This window comes from Pseudochaenichthys georgianus, chromosome 10 (genome assembly GCF_902827115.2).
Source record: "Pseudochaenichthys georgianus chromosome 10, fPseGeo1.2, whole genome shotgun sequence".
NCBI classification, from domain to species: domain Eukaryota; kingdom Metazoa; phylum Chordata; class Actinopteri; order Perciformes; family Channichthyidae; genus Pseudochaenichthys; species Pseudochaenichthys georgianus.
Genome location: NC_047512.1, coordinates 30,222,844 through 30,244,736, shown reverse-complemented (window position 1 = coordinate 30,244,736; position 21,893 = coordinate 30,222,844). Strand labels below are relative to the sequence as shown.

At 43.7% G+C, this 21,893-nt stretch overlaps 1 protein-coding gene across 1 annotated transcript in view; it reads right to left on the bottom strand.

Annotated features, from left to right (window-relative positions):
• The window catches only part of efnb1 (ephrin-B1), a 74,597-nt gene that overhangs the window by 16,479 nt on the left and 36,225 nt on the right, over positions 1-21,893 (bottom strand). The window contains exons 3-4 of the mRNA XM_034092406.2: positions 7,922-8,014; positions 2,146-2,268 (exon numbers count right to left, since the gene is read on the bottom strand). Of these exons, the coding sequence (XP_033948297.1) occupies positions 2,146-2,268; positions 7,922-8,014 (216 nt within the window). The remainder of the gene's footprint in view (positions 1-2,145; positions 2,269-7,921; positions 8,015-21,893) is intronic.

Below are 21,893 nucleotides of genomic sequence, written 5' to 3'. Positions count from 1 at the left end.
TTCTGGTCATTTTAGCGGTTTGTCTGTTTGTCAGCAGTATCACGGAAAAACTAATGGCCCGATGTTCATGAAACACAGTGGAACAGTGTAGCACGGGCCAAGGGAAGAACCCATTACATTTTGGAGCAGATCAAAAACACAGGGTGGATACACATTATGTTTCACTTATGGAGGACAGCCTTGGCGGGGGTCTGGGCTCCTGAGTGCCCTTTTAGTTTTATTTCATATCTATGAGATTTATTATATAAAAAGAGAGCCCAAATAGGCACATCAAAAAAGATGGCTTCCATGTGGGCCATAAAGATGCAGTTTGACCAACACAGAAGACTGGTGAAACTATGGCAGTGCACAAGCCCCCCGGCAGCGGTTCCATGCGCAAATATTTGAGGCTAGAAAAACTGTTCATTTAGCAGCTTGTTTAAAAAATAAAAAGAGAGGCTTGGTTGTTCATAATTGTGTTAAGTTTGCACTAAATATATTATTCTGAGATAATGCAGTTTCTCTGTAACAGAAGGGGTAGGGAATACGAGTCAGCACCCCACCCCAATCATTTTCATACAGTCCCTAAGAGACTTCCGAACAATCGCAGCAGTATATAATTTTCAGTGAGCCAGCGTTGCCATGTTCGGATCTTACTGTGCTGTGCCTAAATCAACTGTGATCGTATCCCTGTTTGTTGTTTGCTCGACATGACATAACGGCCCCATTGATGTAATCTAATCGAATTAGCTTATTCAAAATAGACTCCTAATGAAATCTGCAAACAACACTCAACATGACAAAGATCTCCGCTCTGATAAGATCCAAAATGCACAAGCCGAGATTTGTATGGAAAATGCCAAGTGAGATATGATAAAAAGGGGGAAGCCATATCTTAACCTCTGATTTTATTTGATCCTTTTGTCTAAGGGGTTCAGGATGGGGTGGGGAGGAGAAGGGGAGGGGCTTTGACTGGCTCCTCTAGTGACTGAAATCCGAGAAGAACCAAATCTGTTTTCCAGCTGCCCCCCCCCCCCCCTCCAGCTGCCCCCCCCCCCCCCCCCCACAGGCACACAAAAGCCTCATACCTCTGGAGACTACCATCCCCACTAATGACTGTCTCCTCACTGGGCTGACCACTCCACACTTAACCATTTATTGAGGAGGGCATAACTGGGCCTTATCACGACCAAATGACATCACAGAGCTACCGATTCCACGCGTATCTATGAAATCAGAGGCGCGAGGAATTTCGTACATTCTGTGCGCTGCACGGAGAGATCCGGAGCAAGGCTGTCAGACATTTCATTCCTGAAATATCAGCCCCTCAACCACACTGACACGTCCTTCATGCCACCCTCCACTTATTCACTTGACATAATCCCTGATCTAACAATGGTAGACAGGTAAAACCTGGGTATGGCGAAAAAATGACATTAGGCAATCTTTTTATAGCGCAACTAATGTCAAATAAGCAATTATTAAATGAGGGGAGCTTATCACATTGGGACAGGCTGTACTTGGGGGAGGTTTTGTGGCGTGCAAAAGTTGTGGAGTAAGTCAAAAAGTTGAGAAGTGGTCCCTTCTGTGGAAGGAAGTTATGAAAGGTGCCGGTGGAAACAGGAAACAAGGAAGGCCCAGAGCCTCCGAGGGGGCGCCAGTAACTCTTTCAATTATCTCCGCTTTAATCTTCATTTGTCTGCAATTCTAATAAGGTTTAAGAAGATATATAACAAATTGCAATGTCTTTGAGTGTCCTTGGGCGCAGCACGTGCTTTGTGTACAGTGTGAATAAGAAAGTAACCTTTGGTGAGCTGTATTTTGTTTTCTTATCGTCTTATTGTGAGCTGCATTTTGGGATTATGATTTCCATCTGTATTACATTGGTTTAACATCTTTCTTGCAAGTTGACCTCCAAATATTAAAGGAAGGCCTGCGGCGGGAAAAAGCCATGAGAGAGAATGCTTACTTTGGGAGACTCAAACATGATTTTTATTTTCTCTTTTCAGGCTAATTGTGATGAATTATTAGAATAAGCCTCGAGGCTGTGAATATTATTCTTTTTACACTTCAAACACCTTTATTTTGCTAAACTATGTGCACTCTTGAAACTCGTCTGTAAAGAGTCTGAAGCTGCAGTCTCTGGGTGTAATGCTGCCGCGTCACTCTGCTCACCAGAGTTTCCTGGCATCTCAGGGCCGACTCGCCCCTTGTCGGCTGGACTGGGACTGGACTCCGGGATGGCGTTGTTTTCTGGAACCTCCGGCACCGCAGGGTTCGCGTTCGGGACTGTGGGAAACAGAAAGCACACAGAAACTCAGCCAGAATCACAATGACTCTCTGCATCTGCAAGGATTGTTCTTTATTATCTTTCCATATATCTTTCATGCACAGAGAAGGCTGTCTTTGCGTGTGTTGAATTTGTCTCAGAAGTGAAGATGAAAGCAGAAAAAGGAAGGACAAGTCAGCGAACGTCTGCGAAACACGCCAGTATCCCTGTCCTGTCGTAAAAAATGAGCTCACATCTACATCAGCAGCTCCTTCAGCAAACACTCAGACAGGCATTTCCAATGCTGACACATTCATGAGAGCGTATAACACACACACGCCAGTGCACACACATAAGCCCACACATATACTTACAATACACTTAGGCATGGCAGAATGAGGGTAAAGCAGTTATATATTAACTTTTTATTGTTTTACATTATTCATCACGTTAAAAGGCCATGATATGTCTTATTTATTGCTCTGGATTTAACTCTGCCACAAAGAAGCACACTTTTGAAAAGGAGAGAATAGCAGGACGGGAAGAGTTAGGGACGAGGCGAGGAGGGGGTTGTATAAGCTCTGAGGGGAAAGCTAAGGAAACAGACAGTTTATCTGTCTGTCTGTTGTGATTTTAGCACACGCACTTTGAAGTCTTTGTGCAGTAAACACCGGTGGATCCGCAGCGTGTCTTTTACGAGGGCAGGGCCGGCAGACAGGGAGCGGTGATAAACTATTACTGAAGCCGGTCAGATGGATTCCACAGCACACTATCAGATGCTGCTGCTCCATCAGGCCTTATCTGCATCTGCCCCAAGGCCCGCTCTGAGGGGTGTGTGTGTGAAATAGAGAGGAGGGCGTGTGGGGAGGCAATTTACATTTGAGTCCCTAGTGGCAACGTTGTGTGGCCGTGCATCTGTGTGTGAGAGTGGAGAGGGCCTGTCAGTCTATCTTATATTTCCACCTCAGTTTCAGCTCGAGTCGGTAGGGAAATGATTCTGTGTGAGATGTCTGGAAGATTTCAAAAATAATATGGAAATAAGTCAAAGAGGGACATAAAGGAAGCGGAAATATCTTTCTTTGTTTCAAGAGGAACATAACCTCACTATTAACAATATCCCCTGCTCCTCTATCTTCTCCATGTCCAGACCACCGCATTGCTCCGTTCTGATTGCAGTAGTAGTGAACCTAGCCGAGAGCTGTTGTGCTCCGTCAATAATTAATGAGAAGAGACAGGAGTGAGAAGTGGGAACATTCACGTACGGCAGCGGATACACAGTGATCTGATTCACTCGCACATAGCCCCAACATGGTGTGTCAACCCAACACTGAGCATGTGCAGGGAGCGTTCTAATGTTCTGACCCATTTGTCTGTGTGTCCTGCTGACATTTCCCTTAGCTATGCAGACAGCAACTACCTCAGAACAGCCAGTCCGCCAGAAGGAGGGAGGACGAGGAGGAGGAGGGGGAGAGTGAGGGAGACAATGATGGAGCTACGGTAGAGAGCGAGTCCGTTAGAGGGAGAGATGAGGCGGTGAGTCAACATATTTCTAATGAGCACGGTGACATGATGTGCTGGAGCAGAAAGAGAGCGCCGAACAGAGATGGATGTATAAAATATGGGCTCCCCCTGTGTTTCCCATGCAATCAATTTCACTTCCTTTCCACTCTTTACATTTTTTATAAAGACAAAAGACGGAACAGGAGCCGTTTAAAGTACAATTAGATATTGACGTGTTAGGGCGCATAATTTCCCACAAAGCAATGATTCATCTTGATAAAGCAGGGGAGTGTCGCTGCAAGAAAGCACAACGCAAAGAATGCAGGATGAGTCACTGAATTATAATCCATAGAGCCGAGTGCAAAGGTGCTCGAGTGGACACACAGTATGGGGACTCGCACTTGGCTGCAGGAAGTGTTGGCATTCAGCTGCAGAGGAAATGTGGCTTAAACACAATAGCATCTGAGGTCAGGGCCAAGAAGAGCCCCATTTTATTTTTTGTTAAGTGAAACAACATCAAGCGTGGCGGCAGAAGGTAGAGTCTCTAGGGCCGCAAATACTGACGTAGAATGAACAAAAAGCATAAAGAGAAAGCAGCAGTTTCCACTTGTCAGAAGCTAGAAAACGTTTGATTAATTACCCAAACGTATACATTGAAATTTGGGTTATTCATTTTCCGCAAACCATTTGGTCAATAAATCTATTAATCCTTTAAGCAAAAAACGACTTTTCACAGGCTGCTTATGTTGTACAGTTGAATGGTTAGTTGGTTCATTAGTAATCAATGCTTCCCTTTGTCAGATGGTTCCCTGGTTGTCATCCAATGGTTCATAAATGAGATCCATTACTTAGGCGAAAGAAGCGATACCAAGCTGTGAAAAGTCTCTGTTACAAGTTAAAGTCCTGCGTTATAGTTCAAACTATGCATATATATTACCAGCTAAATGTTTTCTGTTTCAATGTTGTTGAAGTTTGAAAGGTAAGGGTCCTTATTGTAGAGAAATGGTCCCTGCAATTGTTTATTAGAGTTTACTTTTATTTTAACGACTGATTCAATAATGTATAAGTAGCATTTTTAGCTATATAGTTGCTCAGGGTGGAGCACATTTTATTTTAGATATTTTCAATGTTTATGTTAAATACTGGTACGTTTTTTAATGTTTTTTTATGCAATATTTTTTTTAAGTAAGTAGTACTTACTTAAGTATCTTACGTAAGTAGCTGTCTGATAAATGTGAAAGGAACAAGTACCTTACAATTGTACTTAAGGTCCGAATTCAGTAACAATCATTTGGGCTTTAAGAAATGACATTGAGCAAACTGTAGTATTTTTAATTCATAGATTTGTTAATCAACTGATCAATTATTGAAAATAATCGTCAGCGGCAGCTCTAATTCTAACTTTTCAGGGAAAAACTCCCTTAGAAGTAGAACAAAGCTAAATCAAAGTTCCTGTCGTCGCTCTAATTTCCCACGTCCTTTCCTCTAATAGTTCCTGGGTTAGATGGGCATTTATCGAATCAAAGATTCCGTCACAGAAATAGATGTTTAAAGTAGTAACAGCTGGGCCAACATCGTCTTTTTCTATCAGGGTTTTTAGGACACATCGTTTGTGAGTGACAGCTTGTTCGGACCGTTTTGGGAAATGAGCGCTTGGCTCTGGCGAAGTCGAGGAACAGGATTCGAGATGAGGGGAAGTTTCCTAGAACTTTCATCGAATCAGACATTCCCTTTCAACTTTCATTAATGCGAGTTCAGGGATTTACTTTCTCCCAGTTAATAGTTTAGTGCAAAAAGGCTGTGTTGCCTGGCTTCATGCAGGCGTGTTGTCATTTAGCGATGGTGTTGCAATCCGGCACTGTCGGATGCTCAAATTGACCTACATGGAAAGATAATGCAACGCTTGTCTGTTTTTCCGTATATTTCTCTGTATCTGCTAAATTTGTAGCGACTCAGACCTTGCTAGCATCAGCAGCTTGTTAGCTTCTCTTCTCACACCGACTGCCAGGACGCACTGCTGTCATCCAACTAGCCAACATTAAAATATCTGCAGACACACACACATTTCTCAGCAAGTTTATATCAGACTTGTTGAGAAGCATCTTTGTAGCTGCAGTTAGATCAGTATGGAGGGCAGATGTTCCTCTCAGATGACGGTTACTGTCTGATTCGGTCAAAACAACCCCACTGAGGATGGGGGGAATGTTTAGAGAGTAACACATCTGTGTACTGCGTCCTGTCAGATTCAGGATACAGACGTCCACATACTGAATAAAACTGTGTCTAAAAAGTGAAACGTGTGATGTGAACCAAATGTTGTGTCCAAGGATATCTAAACAAAGCCCTCTTGTTTACTTCAAGCATTTTACTCCGACTATGCACTTACATACCAATTTCAAACACATTTTCACTCTGTGATTACTTTATGGGAATCCGGTAGAAAAACAGCTGAGAAATATCAGAGGCTCTTTTACAATCTAAAGTGGTGTGATTTCTTATTTCTTTGTTATTCCTTGGTGTTCTCACTATGTGGACAGCTGTGTGTGTGAATCAAAATATGTATTTAAAACTACTGCACTTGAACAATTGAGATGGGCAATATGGATACGATTATGTGTCAAAGTAAATGTAATTGTACAGCTTGATATCGATACATTGTGTATTGTTTTAAATGTCCAACTGAGAAACTGGGAATAGACAGAGTAACCAGATGGCAGATTTATACTTTGCTAAATACCCGACTTAGCAGGGTACTGCATCACACTGAAGCTAAAATCCTTTAAATCCAATGCTGCGGTCTATAAGGAAGTTCTGCTTATTGATTTACAATGTTGCCTTCAATGGCCACAAACCAGCAGAGATATTACAGCAATAATTATCTTAGTATATATGGGAAACGTTGTTTCACAGTATATATTTAACCATAAATCTTGACTAACTAAATAGCTGCTGATTTGAAAGAGATTTAAACTGTTATTATTTTTAATACATTTAAACCCCAATATTTAGCATTTTTAAACAGTTTAATCACAATAATAAATGGTTTATAATGTAGACTAATAATGTAGTTGTGTGCTTAAACAGTACTTATAACATTTTGTGACCAACTATAGGTCCTCCTGTGAAGCATCAGTAAGTGGACAGCTATTAAATGACAGTTATAATTATACATTATAACTATAGCAACAATATTTCTATAAAATGTTATGAATGTGAAATATTAAGATTTTGTTTTATATAAACTGTATCATTTAAAAAAAGAAACATGGTGGAGTACAATATTTGGGTTATTCATAAATACTTTTCTTTACCCTCGCAAACGCAGAGCGAACTTAATTCCTGGAGGCATGTGGCAAACTGTGTAATCATATATAATTAAATATGATTGCACCTCTGTTATTTCATGTGATCAATCATTCATCGTCTATTCATGAACAGGTTATGGACTGTTTGTGGGGGAAGTTTTAACCCTATACAAATATACAAAAAAAGCAACTAGAATGTTCTTATATTTGCTTGCATTGACATGAAAGTGTTTTATATGCTTATAAATGCTACATAGCGTTGCATAAGAGTTAAAGATCGCAGAGGTAACACTTTTTCTGAATGCATCCTTAACATGTACTATTATTTTACTGCTATATTTTAAAACGGTTGTAAACGGTAGAGCTGGGCAATATGACTGAAATCTTTCACATTAAATATTAAATATATTACTTTTACTTATGCATATTAAATGCAAATGTATGCAAAATCCCTATTAAATTATAAAACTGACATTAACTCAAACAAACAGCATTCTTTTGCTATGCTATGAATATGTGTTTTTAATTGGATTTTGCCTGAAAGCATTCATTTGGACACCAAAAATAAACATTTTTAAGACAATTAACATATCATAAAGATGAAACACCACTAAAAGTCAATAATGGTCATATTAAAGTATCACTAAGCCTTAGGGTATTTCATTAGAAAAAAAATAACACTGTTGGCAAATGTCTTTTATCACACAACTTTGCAGTTTTTGAGAGCAGGTTGTATCGGAGGCCGGTGGCAGACAAAGTCAAGCTCGGCTCACATAGCGATAAATGGAAATGTCACACCAAAGTGAAACATTGCTTGAAGGCAGCGGCTCTGTGGTGTGTTCTACATGTGAGGTGAGCACACATTTACCTTGCCCGACTTTCATGACGATTTTCATGGCTCGACTCCTGCACGCGCCTCCCTCCCGGTTCTCCAGGCCATCCACGGTACCGTTGGAGGTTGCTGCAGAAAAGAAGGAGATTGCAGAGAAAGAAGAGGTGGGTGAAGGACAAGGAGGAGGGGGGGGGGAGGTGATGGAGAGTAAAGGAGGGCCGAGAAGAAGGGCAGAAAGAGGAGAGAAGATGACACACTGGTTAATGAGCACGTCCATAACGCACAGAACTAATCAATATTTACGACAAGCACTGATTAGCTGTTCCAGTGATTAGCCGTTCTCACCCTCAATCAACCGCCAGCTCCTCTCACCGGTAACTCTCATTAACACAATAAAGTGAAGTCAAATGAATGGAACAACATTAGAGTCTACTGAGGGAGGGTGGGCGCCGAGGTGGAGAGGAGAAACATGGTCAGACCTGTGAGTGAGTGAGTGAGTGAGTGAGAGTGTGTGTGTGTGTGTGTGTGTGTGTGTGTGTGTGTGTGTGTGTGTGTGTGTGTGTGTGTGTGTGTGTGTGTGTGTGTGTGTGTGTGTGTGTGTGTGTGTGTGTGTTTTCTGTCTGTGCATACTTGAGCAGTGAGACATGCCAGTGAAAGTTCCAGCTTCTTGCCAAGTCCTCGAGCAGCTTACTCCCTCAGAGCCACATGTGTCATTACTTGCTGTTAGCGCTGAGAGCTAAATGCCTCCCTTAATGTTTGTGTGTCTGTGCGTGTGTGTCCATTTACACATTTGATTGTGTGTTTGTCCGCTTCCCTACATTTGTTTTAAAGGGGAGATATTGTGAAAAAATACCTTGTTTCAGTGCTAATCCTTATACATTTGGGTACCTGGAATGCAAACCACACATAATTAATTAAATAAGGACGACCCGGTGAGTTTTTTGTGGACTGCCTCTGACAGAAAACAGGATTCAACGAGTCGTTCATTTTTGGCTCCCCTTCCTTTCACATGCAGGACTATTAGATAATGCTACATCCCTTGCAGCACGGTAGCTTACCTAGTAGAGTGAACATCTAAATGAACTAAAGTTATCTTTTTATTAAAAGGCAAAAAAGCCCAAACTATTTTTCTCGAGCTAATCGAAGCAGACAGGTGCTAAAACGGAGCGTTAAAAGCTAGAGGGTGAATACAGGTTTATTAAAACAGACAGAATGAGAAAAATACAGCCTTTTTTTAATGTTGAAGCATGTAAACATATTTTAGTAGTAGCCTCGATAAAAAAAAAGACCCTGAAAATAAGCACAATATGTACCCTTTAAAGTGTGCATACTGCTCGGACTTGTGCGAGTAGCTCAGGGTCGAGGGTTGTTTTTTCAATGTCACATTCACTTCAGGCACTGTGACACAATTGGCTGTCTATTTTGGGGCCCATGATAATGACCTAGGGAGACAGAGTGCGACTCTGACCTTAACACCAAGCGGCTAGCTCAAGGCGGTTGTATATAATGTGTGTGTGTGTGTGTGTGTGTGTGTGTGTGTGTGTGTGTGTGTGTGTGTGTGTGTGTGTGTGTGTGTGTGTGTGTGTGTGTGTGTGTGTGTGTGTGTGTGTGTGTGTGTGTGTGTGTGTATATATATATATATATATATGTGTGTGTGTGTGTGTGTGTGAGGGTGCGTCTGTCTGTGCGATGGCAACTCTAATTTTGGAATTCCCCAAATGATCTCCATCTCCGCTTAGTCTGCTGTTTCAACTCACTCCCTTCCTCTGAAATGCTTTTGTTTCTCTTCCTCACATTATCCATCTTGATCTCTCTTTTTCTTTCCCTCCCTGTTTTTCCGCTCACTTCGTTTCATTTTCTATCTGCTCCATCTGACTTTACCCCTCCCCTTCCCTCCCTCTTAACTCAATGACCATCTCCCTGGGTGATTGCTTCAGATGGCACCCTCATTATGATGAGATAGTCTGTGAGAGGGTGCTTATCTAATGATGACACAATAAGAGGGAGCTTTGGACTGGGGGGGAATTTGCCAACATCAACAAACAAACCCTCCATGGCATGATTTTCTGCTTGGTCCTACACGCTACAAACTGTTGTCGTATCAAGCTGTGTTAAAATACGGCTCCGGAACTACGGAAAGGCTCCTCTGTTTGATTCATGCCTTGTCATTCCTTAGTATTATTAACGTTGACATTGTGTTGCCCTCTGGGATTTCAGCTTTGTGCATGGGCGAAATTGAAAAAAGCTAAATAATGAATTGCGCTAATATTATGTTACATTATCAGATCGTTCTCGGCCTCTAAATTACACGGCGAACCACAACATTTTGTTAGTGTGGCCGGAGTACGTGATAACCCGCGAGAATGATTGTGATAACATTGTGACAGGAGCTCTTTGGCAAATTCCCCCAGCTTGTAGACTCAACAGGACTTTGAGTAAACCGGACACTGAAATATATACGAGGGGGCCAAGCCGAGCCGAGCGCAGCTACAGAGCGATTTTGAATTTACGTGGGACCTTAATGTGAGTGAACACTCAAGGCTAAGTGAGTCTTATGATTTATGGAAAGTCTGTGCAGGGACCATGTCTCTTGTAAGGGAGAACATTCAAAGACAGTGAGGTGAATGGGGCCGTTTCCAGTCTTAAAGGTGCAACATTTCACAGCTTTGAATTGCCCAGACGCTGCCACAATTGCTAACCTCATCCTGCCATTTTCTGCCCAATTTCTCCTTTTTAAATAATTGTTTACGTTTCCAGGGCAAGGTTATACAAAAAGGAGCTCTTTGAAGACCGAGCTCAAAGGCGCTTGAATAATCTGACTAAGAGAGAGCGTCATGCTATGAATTTTATATCCACTCAGGGAGAGCAAATCTTTTCTGTGTTAACTTACTTCTGTCATCTAACTGAACTATTCCTTAAGGCTGGCTGAGCATTACTGATGATGACAGGATAATGAAATGGACCTTCGAGGCTTCTGTCTATGTAAACAACCCAAAGAGAGCGGGACTTATAAAGAGATGATCACTACATATGCTGTTTGTATTCAGGCCATTTAAGACGTCATATCATTCAAGGCTTTTACTATAGCGATGGGAACTCATAATCCGATTAACCATGTCAAATATTCACCACATTTCCACATGTGCATCCATCTTTTAAGCACTTTTCAAGATGGAAATCCACTCCTGAAACAACTGTTGAGTCCATTTAACAAATGTGCCGTGAATCTGCAGACTGAGCTTGTGTTTGTCCTTTTATCCCTCGTGTCATATCACTGTATTTACATTTATCATGTCAGTTTTCACTCAGAGAAAAGACGACTGCCAGCCACGTTTCTCAAGCCCCATAACCCTTCTCCACAACAAGGACACGCTGCCAGCTCTTTTTATTTAATCTCCTCTTTCTCTCACTCAATTCCCCTCCCTCTCTCTCGTTTCGTCCCCTACGTTAATCCAAATCTGGATTTCCAGATATTAAAAGGCCGACGGTTATGTCATGTTTTGGAAAAGAGGGAAACTGGGGAAATGGGTCTTCCTGTGTGTCTCTGTGGAGATGAAAACACAAGGGGATAAAGCAACGGCAGGATGAAGAACAAAGAGACTCCCATTCTGCTGCTAATGATTTAGTGAAGCAAACCGTTTTCCATGTCAGAAGTCCAGAATACCAAAAGAACCGGTCATTGCATGAAGGAATGTTGCTTCTTTTTTTATAAAGCGGTCAAGCTCCAAAGCTGTATTTTTTGCGATGATTTAGGGCCCTTTTTGTGGGTGTGGATCGTTGGCCGCAGAGTGGGAGAACAAAAGATCTACAGCTGCTGAAGTCATAAGAGAAACCAGGTGCCAAATGTTGATGTTGGGAAATATCTACAGTACAAATGTATCAGCCAAGAGAGAAAAAGCTCATGGGGGAAAGAGCTGGCTTGCAACAAAGGCTCCTGTTCCAATACCTCACATATACCACTATTACATTTACATGCATATATGCTTGCATATGAACAGATTTCACAAAGACGTTGGAGGGTAGAGTGGAAGGACTGCTCCTGGAGGAGTGGGAGATGTGTGAGGGAAGCAGTGCAGACTGGTCGAGACGAAACAAGCGGAGGTTAAAGTGCGACGCGGCGGTCTATATTTATTCTCAGGTCTGCTAAATGAGGTCACTCAGGTGGTCCTGCTGAATACATTCCCCATCTCCATCATGAATCATCCGCTGCTTATTATTATTCCTGTCCAGCCCAGGTGGGGAGAAGGAGGGGAGTTGCTTTTATTCCGTGTGTGTGGATGTCAGTCCCGTGTCTATGCGCGCGTGATTTTGTGCGCAAAATCTGCCCAAAGCGCCGAACGAAGGGGGGGATTGATACAGCCCGTGTGACAGACCGAGAGCAGGTTGTTTAATGAGAAAATGGATGAGAGGTGACATTCATTGGCTACCTTTCACACACCGCCCCCCCCTCGTCTACCTCCACAGCATTCAGACTTCCACTTAGCTGAGCCGAGCAGGGACTGGGTAGTCACAGTAACCACCGGCAATAATGTGTACATTTCCCCCAAAAAATAAATAAAAAGCTAAATGCATGAACACATTCTGATCACTTACACTTTGCATCAAGGGGGACAACCGCCCGCACACACTCCGTCTGAGGCAAAGCGTGAAGATACACACTGTCAGGTTTGTGTATCAAACAGAGTGTCACAACAGAAAACGACTACTTCTCACATCTGCGATATTCCTATCTGGATTTTGTTTACATTAGCACACCCGAGTCGAAGTAGGGAAGGAAAGGAGAGCCTATTTGCACAAAATATTTCACTCACAGCACAGAGAGGGTTAGATTAGGTTTATGGGCCTGATTCCAGAGATAACCCTCGCCAGCAGATCTGGCATGCAAGCAAGCGTGCACGTGCACGTGCACACATGCACCCACACAAACACAGAGTGAGGTTGGCAGACTGGAATAATACTGGGGGATCTAGATGTTTGCACTTTGAACCTTTTCTAATCCTCAGTATTAGGCCATGGCTAAAGCCTGATTATGGCAGAATGAAATGGATCTAAATAGATCGAGCCCATCAAGCCTCCATTTCTTTGTCCTAGAAATAGTAATGGAAATCAGCAATCAACCTCCAACCTCTCGCTCGCTGCCTCACCCACAGTCTCCCCATGCTTAGGTTTGGCATGGTCAAGGAAAATTAATTCAGACTTTTCATATCGTCTCACATGAATTAGGCACTCACAGCCTCGACCAACGGTTTCTTTTCAATAATAAAACCTGGCAGGCAGAATAAAATAGTCCTATCGTTGACGTCTGTGCTGCACATTCTCATGGCATTTTGCAAATCCAATATTGAATTTGAGTTAAAAATTAATGTGGTTTTGGAGCAATGTGCTTTGACACAGCTGATTTTCTCATCTGACCACAGTGCTTTCCCCCGTTTAGGTTATTATAAAGCATCTTCATGTAGCAGCGCGAACAGCGCCACCGCGTGCTTCCTGCTCCTCGGAGCCGCTTTGCTGCACGTACAGCGAGCAGGTAGCTGCATTGGTGTCAAGGTTTAAGGTGGTTAGCGGGCCTTTGCACACAACTGTTGCTCAGCTCACTGCTTCAGTATACAGCCACAGGGGGAGCTCCTCTCCTGCGTTAGACTGCACACACACAAAAAAAAACACACAAATACAACCCCAGTTGAAATGGTTGCAAATAAATATATACAGACATGTAAGCACATGGCCCCACAGAAGCGAATGCGCGCGCGCACACACACACACACACACAACACACACACACACACACACACACACACACACACACACACACACACACACACACACACACACACACACACACACACACACACACACACACACACACACACACACACACACACACACACACACACACACACACACACACACACACACACACACACACACACACACACACACACACACACACACACACACACACACACACACACACACACACACACACACACACACACACACACACACACACACACACACACACACACACACAGTGTAGCCAGAAGATCAGGCAGGACTTAAGAGCTCCTCCGGCACCAAAATTACAGGGTACCTCTAAATCCTTCCAGCAGAGAGCACTATGGGATAGCGCCGGTTGGGGGGAGGGGGGAGGGAGGAGAAGTGTGTGTGTGTGTGTGTGTGTGTGTGTGTGTGTGTGTGTGTGTGTGTGTGTGTGTGTGTGTGTGTGTGTGTGTGTGTGTGTGTGTGTGTGTGCATGGGGCGAGGTGTTTAGAGAGGGGATGGAAAGAGGAGTGCGAGGTGAGGAGGGGCCGGAGAGGAAGCGGGAGATTCCTTCTTTTTGTTTTTTAAGACGAGCGAGTGTGCGAGGCCGGGGAGGAGTGAGACTAGATCTGTCTGAAGTGTGTGTGTGTGTGTGTGTGTGTGTGTGTGTGTGTGTGTGTGGATGGGGAGGGTGTCTGTGCGTGCATATGCCGGTGAGGGAATATGGAAGGAGGTGATGAAGTGAGGAGTTGAGAGGAGGAGGAGAGTTCAGTTTGGAAAGAAGAAGAAGTGGGAGGTGATCTCTCTCTGTGAAGCAGAGGAAGCATATGCAAGTGTTGGATATTTTGTGTGTGTGTGTGTGTGTGTGTGTGTGTGTGTGCCAAACTTATTCTCTCCTACTAACACTCACCATTTCTCTAACGCTCTCCCCTGAGTCTCTCATTGTGTGTGTTTTGGCCTCTGTGCAGCTTTGTGCATACCTTTGCATTTAAGTGTGTTGGCCGATTTGGAAGGATAAAGAGTGCAGTTATCTTTCAGCATGTAAAGGTGTGTGTGCTCCCTGTACATCAGTCAAGGCAGTCCTAGATTACAGAGCCAAATGTCGGGCATTATGGACTTCCATGGGCCAGAGCTTCTACTCATGACAGCTTTTAACCTCTGCAGAGGACCTGTCAGCAACTCCCAAAGTGTCGCTGTGTGTAAATGTGTGTGTGCGACTTAAGAGACCCACAGCCAGCAGACAGAGAGAGCTTCTGCATCATTTAGCTGCGGGTGTCTGTGTGTCACCTCTCTGGTGAATCCAGCGGGGCGGAGCTTTTACACCGCTGCACTTTCCAATCTCCAACTCAGCACGAAAAAAAAAAAAAAACCCGATGCGCCCCGAGTCGGCACAAAACTTCCCCGTGTGTCCGCCCTACACAGACAAAAAAAAGAGGGGTGACATTGTCCTGACTGCGTGTGGACAAAGGAAAAGTATGCGCATGCGGAAATTCCACGCACAAACAAGCAGAGGTACGCACACCATGCAGGCCGTCTGTTGGATCAGTGGGAGAGAGGGCGCAGAATAACAGGAAGACCTTGGGCAGCGGAGCAAGTCATCCGTCTCAAACACGAACAGACTGAGCACACTCTAACATGACAGATGTAGACTCATATTAGAGTACATCGCATCCTGAACCTCTCTCCTGCACTGCTGCCACCCCCACAATCTTCCCTCCACATACACAAAATGTGCACAAAATATGCACACACGCTTCTGAGCTGAAATAATCTGACAGGTGTGCACCGGGGAACTTCGGATCATCGGATTCTGAATGCGGTCGATTGGCACAATAAAACAGTGTCACCTGAGGGAGGTGGACTTACAGCTTTTAATACTATAAGCTGTTGCATATAGCATTAAAGTTATGAGAAGCAACGACAGCAGCCGGAGCATCCAATGCTAATTTCATAACCGTGCTGACTGCAGCAATGCAATGTTCCTAAAATTGATTGTTTTTAGATATTAGCTGTTTAGCAGCTTTTTTCAGCGATGCGTTCTGTTGTGTGGAGAAGTTGCCAGAAGCCCACACAACCATCCCTAATGACAGAGTAGCTAATTGGCTGTAATGGCTCTTTTCACCGATACCATCGAGCAGCAGCCGTGGAAAAACCTCAGCAGTTTTACACAAATCATGTGCAGACTAAAAAAAATAAAGGGGGAAAACAGCCTGGAGAAAAAGTGGCCTGCAGTAGCTCATTTCGTTCCGGATGACTAGTGCTGGAACACATCTAACAGCACGGAGCCGGCCATAAAAAGGAAAAAAGACGTTTGCAACGGTTATTTTTCTTTGTTTGTCGCTCCCGATCAATTAGAAGATTATTTTTAAAAACTAGCACAGCCCTCGTGGGCACTCACACATTAGCACCCCTGAATACATAAATCCAGCAGGTGGACAAACATGCCCTGAGAGCTACACACAAACACACACACAGCCCACACACACACACACACTTGCCTCTGAAGTAGCGTCTCAGACAGTGCATCATTTCACTAATGGCAGCTGAAATGTTGCGTGTTCGGAGGAATAAGCAGAGGGGAAACTGGGTCAGAGAGAAAAACTGGCATTCACCTTCCTATTGGTCGGAGCTAAAGGTTAGGAGAGATGCAACACATACTGAGGCGCACACACACACGCGCGCGCACACACGCGCACACACACACGCGCACACACACACTAAAGGTTAATATTGTTTGTGTGGGAGTTGCTGAGTTACTGTTTATCTCGTGCTTAACCAATGTATGTTTACATAAGGCTTGCTTGTGCGCTCGTGTGTGTAGCTAACAATGAATACAAAGAGTTTACTCCTCGTTACAGACACAGGGAAGTTCCACATTAGTGTTTTATTAATCCCATCATGGCCACAGTGTTTCCCTCACCACACTTATTAATGGCTCTGTTCTAAACCAACGGCCCACATCAACAGTCAGTCCGCATGACTTCTACTCTCCTGTTCTTAATTTAATATAACAGATAGCAGCACCACTAGTGTCTGATCCGCCTACATGTATCTAAGCTTCTCTTAAGACAAATTCCTGCTTCTACTTCAAATTAAAAGCTGCACACCAAAGCCGTGTTCTTTTGGTATGCCCAGGGTTAAGAACAATACGGGAATTTGTACACAAAGAAATGGAGCGTATTATCCAATTTTCACTCTCCATTAAGCATCATTTATACTGGGAGGAGTGGGGGAGAATGCTCAGAGAAATGGTGGGCAAATGAGACAAGTATCTTGACAACATTAAGAGTAACTGCCCTGGAATTAAGAAGTGGCTGCCTCAAAGAAAGGCCATATAAATAAAAATAAACAGAAATAATGGGTGCATTTTAATAAACGTGATGGATATCATACATAAGGAGGTACTTGGAGAGCACAGACCTCCACCAAGGCTACGCAAATTGCAATGATAACAAATGTTAAAAGGTCTTTGTGTTCCAATCCAAAATTGTAATGGTTGTTTCTTGGCCCGTGATATACCCTCCCACCAAGTTTCATGAAAATTATATTTTTCTTATCCCTTAGAATGCCTTTGTCTGAATGTCTTTCATTTTTGTAAAGCACCTTGAATTGCCTGGTGCTGAAAGGTGCTATATAAATAAACTTGCCTTGCCTTGCCTTAGAATGGGCAATCACATGTAAATATTGTGTAAAATGACACCTATATAATATGCATGTTTCAGTGTTATTACACCCATGTTACACATTAATACATCCCAGCTATACTACGCCATAATTACGCAGCATTACACCCATGTCACTAGGTTATTACACCCATATTTTACCCATGTTATAACCATATTACACTGTTATTTCACCCATTTTACACATTGATACTGTCAATTGACTATCTCCAAGGATACAGAACCTTCTTGGCAAAGGCATTAAAGGTCACATGTCATGGCCATTTCTACTGATCATAATTCCATTGTTGAGGTCTACTAGAATAGATTTTTATTGTGCAGTTTTCCAAACTCACATTGGTTTCTCACACAGCATCTCTGTATAGTATGTGTATTCACTCTCTGTCCTTGTTGGAGCTCATACCCCCCCCCCCCTCCCCTGTGAGCCCAGTGGCCATCTGCGAGACAACGAGACACAGCTAAACCCAGCCCGAAACCTGCCCGAGCGCACACACACACACACACACACCCGCAGCCTGGCTGGGAGTTTGTGTGTGTGCTCACACACAGACTCACAGCCTCGCCGCGTCCCGCCGTCTCAGGCGGAGAAATCGGCGGAGTTTCAGCTGAGAAAAGATTGAGTGTGTGTGTGTGAGGAAGCCGTTACCTTACGTCACTATACCCAAATACGCAGGGCCGCCCCTCCCTACAGGCCAATCACGCAGGCTGCATGGGGCCCCCGCCTTGCGCAGGGGGCCCCGCCCAGAGGGCCTCAGCTGCTGTGCGCAGTTCTCCGCTCAGTTCTCGCGCACCCCGCGAGAGTGAGAGTGAGAGGTGAGACAAGGGGAGCACGTTTGTAACCCGACACCGTTGCAATGAATCGACATCTGACCAATCACGACTTTGATACGGCCACTAGTGCAGGTGAAGAGATGTCGGTGAAAAGACAGTTTCAGTCCGGCGCAAGCAAGAGGGTAAAAAAACAAAACATGAAGAAACTAGAGCATCACTCGAAGGTGGGCTATTGTATGAGTCAAATGTACAACTTGCGAATGTTGTATAAGTCAAATTGCCAATTGCCATTAAAACATCAGCTGCAATTCACGACATGAAGAAGGCAGTCTCTGCATAGCATATAGGCTAATGGAGATGCAGTTATTTCCAGCATTCTTTATTTAACATTCATTCAAGTATGTTATGCCTTTTATCTGCTAATGTACAGGAGGAAGAGTGATACACACACTGTCTGTCTAGTTGGCTTACAGAACAGTTAAAGTTTACAGCTTAAAAGACATTGGAGGATTTTTTTCCCTTTTATTCATTTTCATGTCAATTTGCACATTTCATGGTGATGCTCAGCCTCTCCCCTTAACTCCTGCAGTCATCATCATGTCAACCACAACACAGAGAAATACTGATAGAAATGTGTGTGTAGTTGTTGATACATTGCTGACAGAGGGAACTAGAATACAGATTTAAGAAATATCAGTTTTTGAGCATGTCATAAGCATGTTTTGTCTTGACTATATTACAACTATATTATAATAAAATAATATAGTATTTATATTATTGAATTGATTATGATTATTATTATTGTTATTAGTAGAAGTAGTTTATTTGCATTAATTGTATTTTAATCTTTTTGAGGCTAGTATTTGGCAGGAAATGCAGACGTATTCACCTGTAAACGCACTGAACGACATACATGCACATTTACCATTTACCTCACTGTATACAAAAGTAACTGTGTTGATAATAATAATAAACAGGAATTATATTTGCAAAGTAGCCTACTTTGTTTCCAAATATATATTTTTTCACTCCTGTCGGTTGGGGGGGGGGGCCTCATCTCACAATGTCGCTTGGGGCCCCAAGTTGGCCAGGGGCAGCCCTGCAAATACGTCACTATACCCAAGAAGAAAACAATGGAAAAAGAGAAATCTCCAACAAGGCGTTCTGGGGCAGCACAGACAGGTATTTTCTGTGTTAGAGTTTTACTCGCTACAGGGTGTACTTTGAGGATTTGTGACTCTGCAGACCGTTTACATGCAGAAAAAGCTACATAACACACAAGAGGACGGGGAATAACCGGAAAAGCATGACATGGGACCTTTAAGGAGCCAATAAATAAATACATGGTGTATAACTAATTCAGATAACTCTTATCATCTAGTGGGTCTTAAGTATTTGTTAGGTAACTTTCCAGTAAACAAAACACATTTTTTTAATGTTTGCATTTGGCATAATGATTAGTATAATATCATTAACATCCGATGATCCTATTATAATGTCCTTTAAAATACCCTTGTGTTAATGTTATAGCCAATTATAAATCCCAGCAGGTATGTTTTCTAAACATCCGGTACCATGCATGTTAGTGGGTGGCAATGGTATTGCCAGGTTACATGTGTGTAATCGGCTGACAGATGCAAACACACAAGGTCTTAGTGAGCTTGTTCCTCAGCAGGAGGCTGATTGAAGTTTTCGTCGTGCTTCATTTGCACTGATAATCACACTAGGTGAACCGCGGTTCACTCGCTTAAATCCATGCAGATGATAAAAGCGATCCTCTCCGGCTTTCCTCTGGCCTTTGTGGTCGTCTACAAAGGTGATATGGGACTCTGGAGAGGAGTCGCCCTGCTCGATCTAAGAGGTCCACGGGCCACAAATCAGCTCCTGCTCCGGCTGATAAAAGAAGCGCTGGGATGGATCGGAATGTGGTGGGTGATAGTATTGCCATGTCAAAGGCCATGAGACTCCAAAAAATCTAGACTGACTAAAGAGTTAATCTGTGAGCAAACTCCCCCCTGAGGGAAACCAGAGCTGGAACAAGTTAACGAACACCATCAGGCGGAGCGCAAAATATCCTAAAAAAAAGCCTTGCTTCCAGTGCTGGTGAAAAAAGTGTGCATTATCTAAGTGTGTGTACATGTGTGTAAGGCCCATCTGTGAGTGTGAGTGTGTGTGTGTGTGTGTGTGTGTGTGTGTGTGTGTGTGTGTGTGTGTGTGTGTGTGTGTGTGTGTGTGTGTGTGTGTGTGTGTGTGTGTGTGTGTGTGTGTGTGTGTGTGTGTGTGTGTGTGTGTGTGTGTGTGTGTGTGTGTGTGTGTGTGTGTGTGTGTGTGTGTGTGTGTGTGTGTGTGTGTGTGTGTGTGTGTGTGTGTGTGTGTGTGTGTGTGTGTGTGTGTGTGTGTGTGTGTGTGTGTGTGTGGAGCTATTACACTGCGTCCATTCATCCTTTGTGGGCCGAGAGAGGAGCTTCATTTTACTGACCTTTTCAATCTGGCCTTCAGAAGAGAGTTATGACAACAGCGAGCTCTGTGTTCCTCGGCACAATAACACTCATCAAAGATGGGATGCAAACAAACAAACAAACAAACAATAACTCTTACCGCGGGCTCGGGCACTTCCAGTCGCAAATAGGCAAGGCGAAACAAACCCAATGAGGTATTCTAAGTAAGAGGGAACGGAACATTGATGTGCAAGGAACGTTGAGCGCGCTATGGCTCAGGTGAGGAAATTGGCCTCAGGGTAATAAAGCTGTCTGTAGATGATTTCTTCCAATTTATGAATTCATTTGATAGCCCTTAGCATGCCACACTGAGCGAGGTGATGCTTTCAAATGTCTCGTTATGTCCGAGCAGCAGCCCAAAACCAAAAGATATTCAATTTACAGTCGTATAAAACGGAGAAAGGCAGCATCTCTCGCAAAAATGAATGAATGTACGGGATTTGTTTCTTGATTAATGACTGGACTGAGGGATTTCAGAGCGTGTGAGATGGACGGAGAGAGAGAGAGATGTCAGAGACAGAGAGTGTACTTGTTGTTTAGCCGATGTCAGCCCATCTGTTGTCCACAAAAAGAAAATCTGCAAGCGGCAGAACAAAGACAGAGATGAAGAGCGAGAGAGAGAAAGAGGACATTGCGTGTTTCCCGGTGACCGTGTGTTTGTGCGAGTGTGCACGTGTTAGCCTATAAACCCCGGGGGAATCATCCTGTACCTGCTAACATGGAGACGGCTGAACTAAGCTGACTGCAGCCAACATGGGAGTCTGGGCGGCTCTAATGCACACAGACACACATTCAGATGCACCAGGTGGCAGACGGACAGACAGATTTATAATAAATAGAGTCTGATGGAGCTGATGTGTAAAAAGCCAGAGCCCCGAGCACAGCTCCAAACCACAGCGAGGCTCCTGCGAGGGCCTGGCTGCAACACAAGACGCAGGGAAAGAAACACACTCTCCCTCCCTGCCCCTGTTTTTCACCAAAACCCCAATCAGAGAGCACGGCCGACCACAGAGAAAAATGCAGCTGATTACATCCTAATACACACAAAGCCGGCAGCTGACGCACATATACACACACACACACACACACACACTGATTACATCCTCTCTGCTGCTCCTCTCTCCTCATCCCTGGTATCGGTTACACGGTGAAGCCACACTGATCGGGGATCAGTGTTTTTTGGCGCAGGGCGGTGAAGGAGTCCGGGAGCTTAACCTCTAGCCCGAGAGCGAGGAGAAGCCGGGGCTCCGGACCCCCGTGCCCCCATGCACAAATAAACAGCTACAACACAAAAAT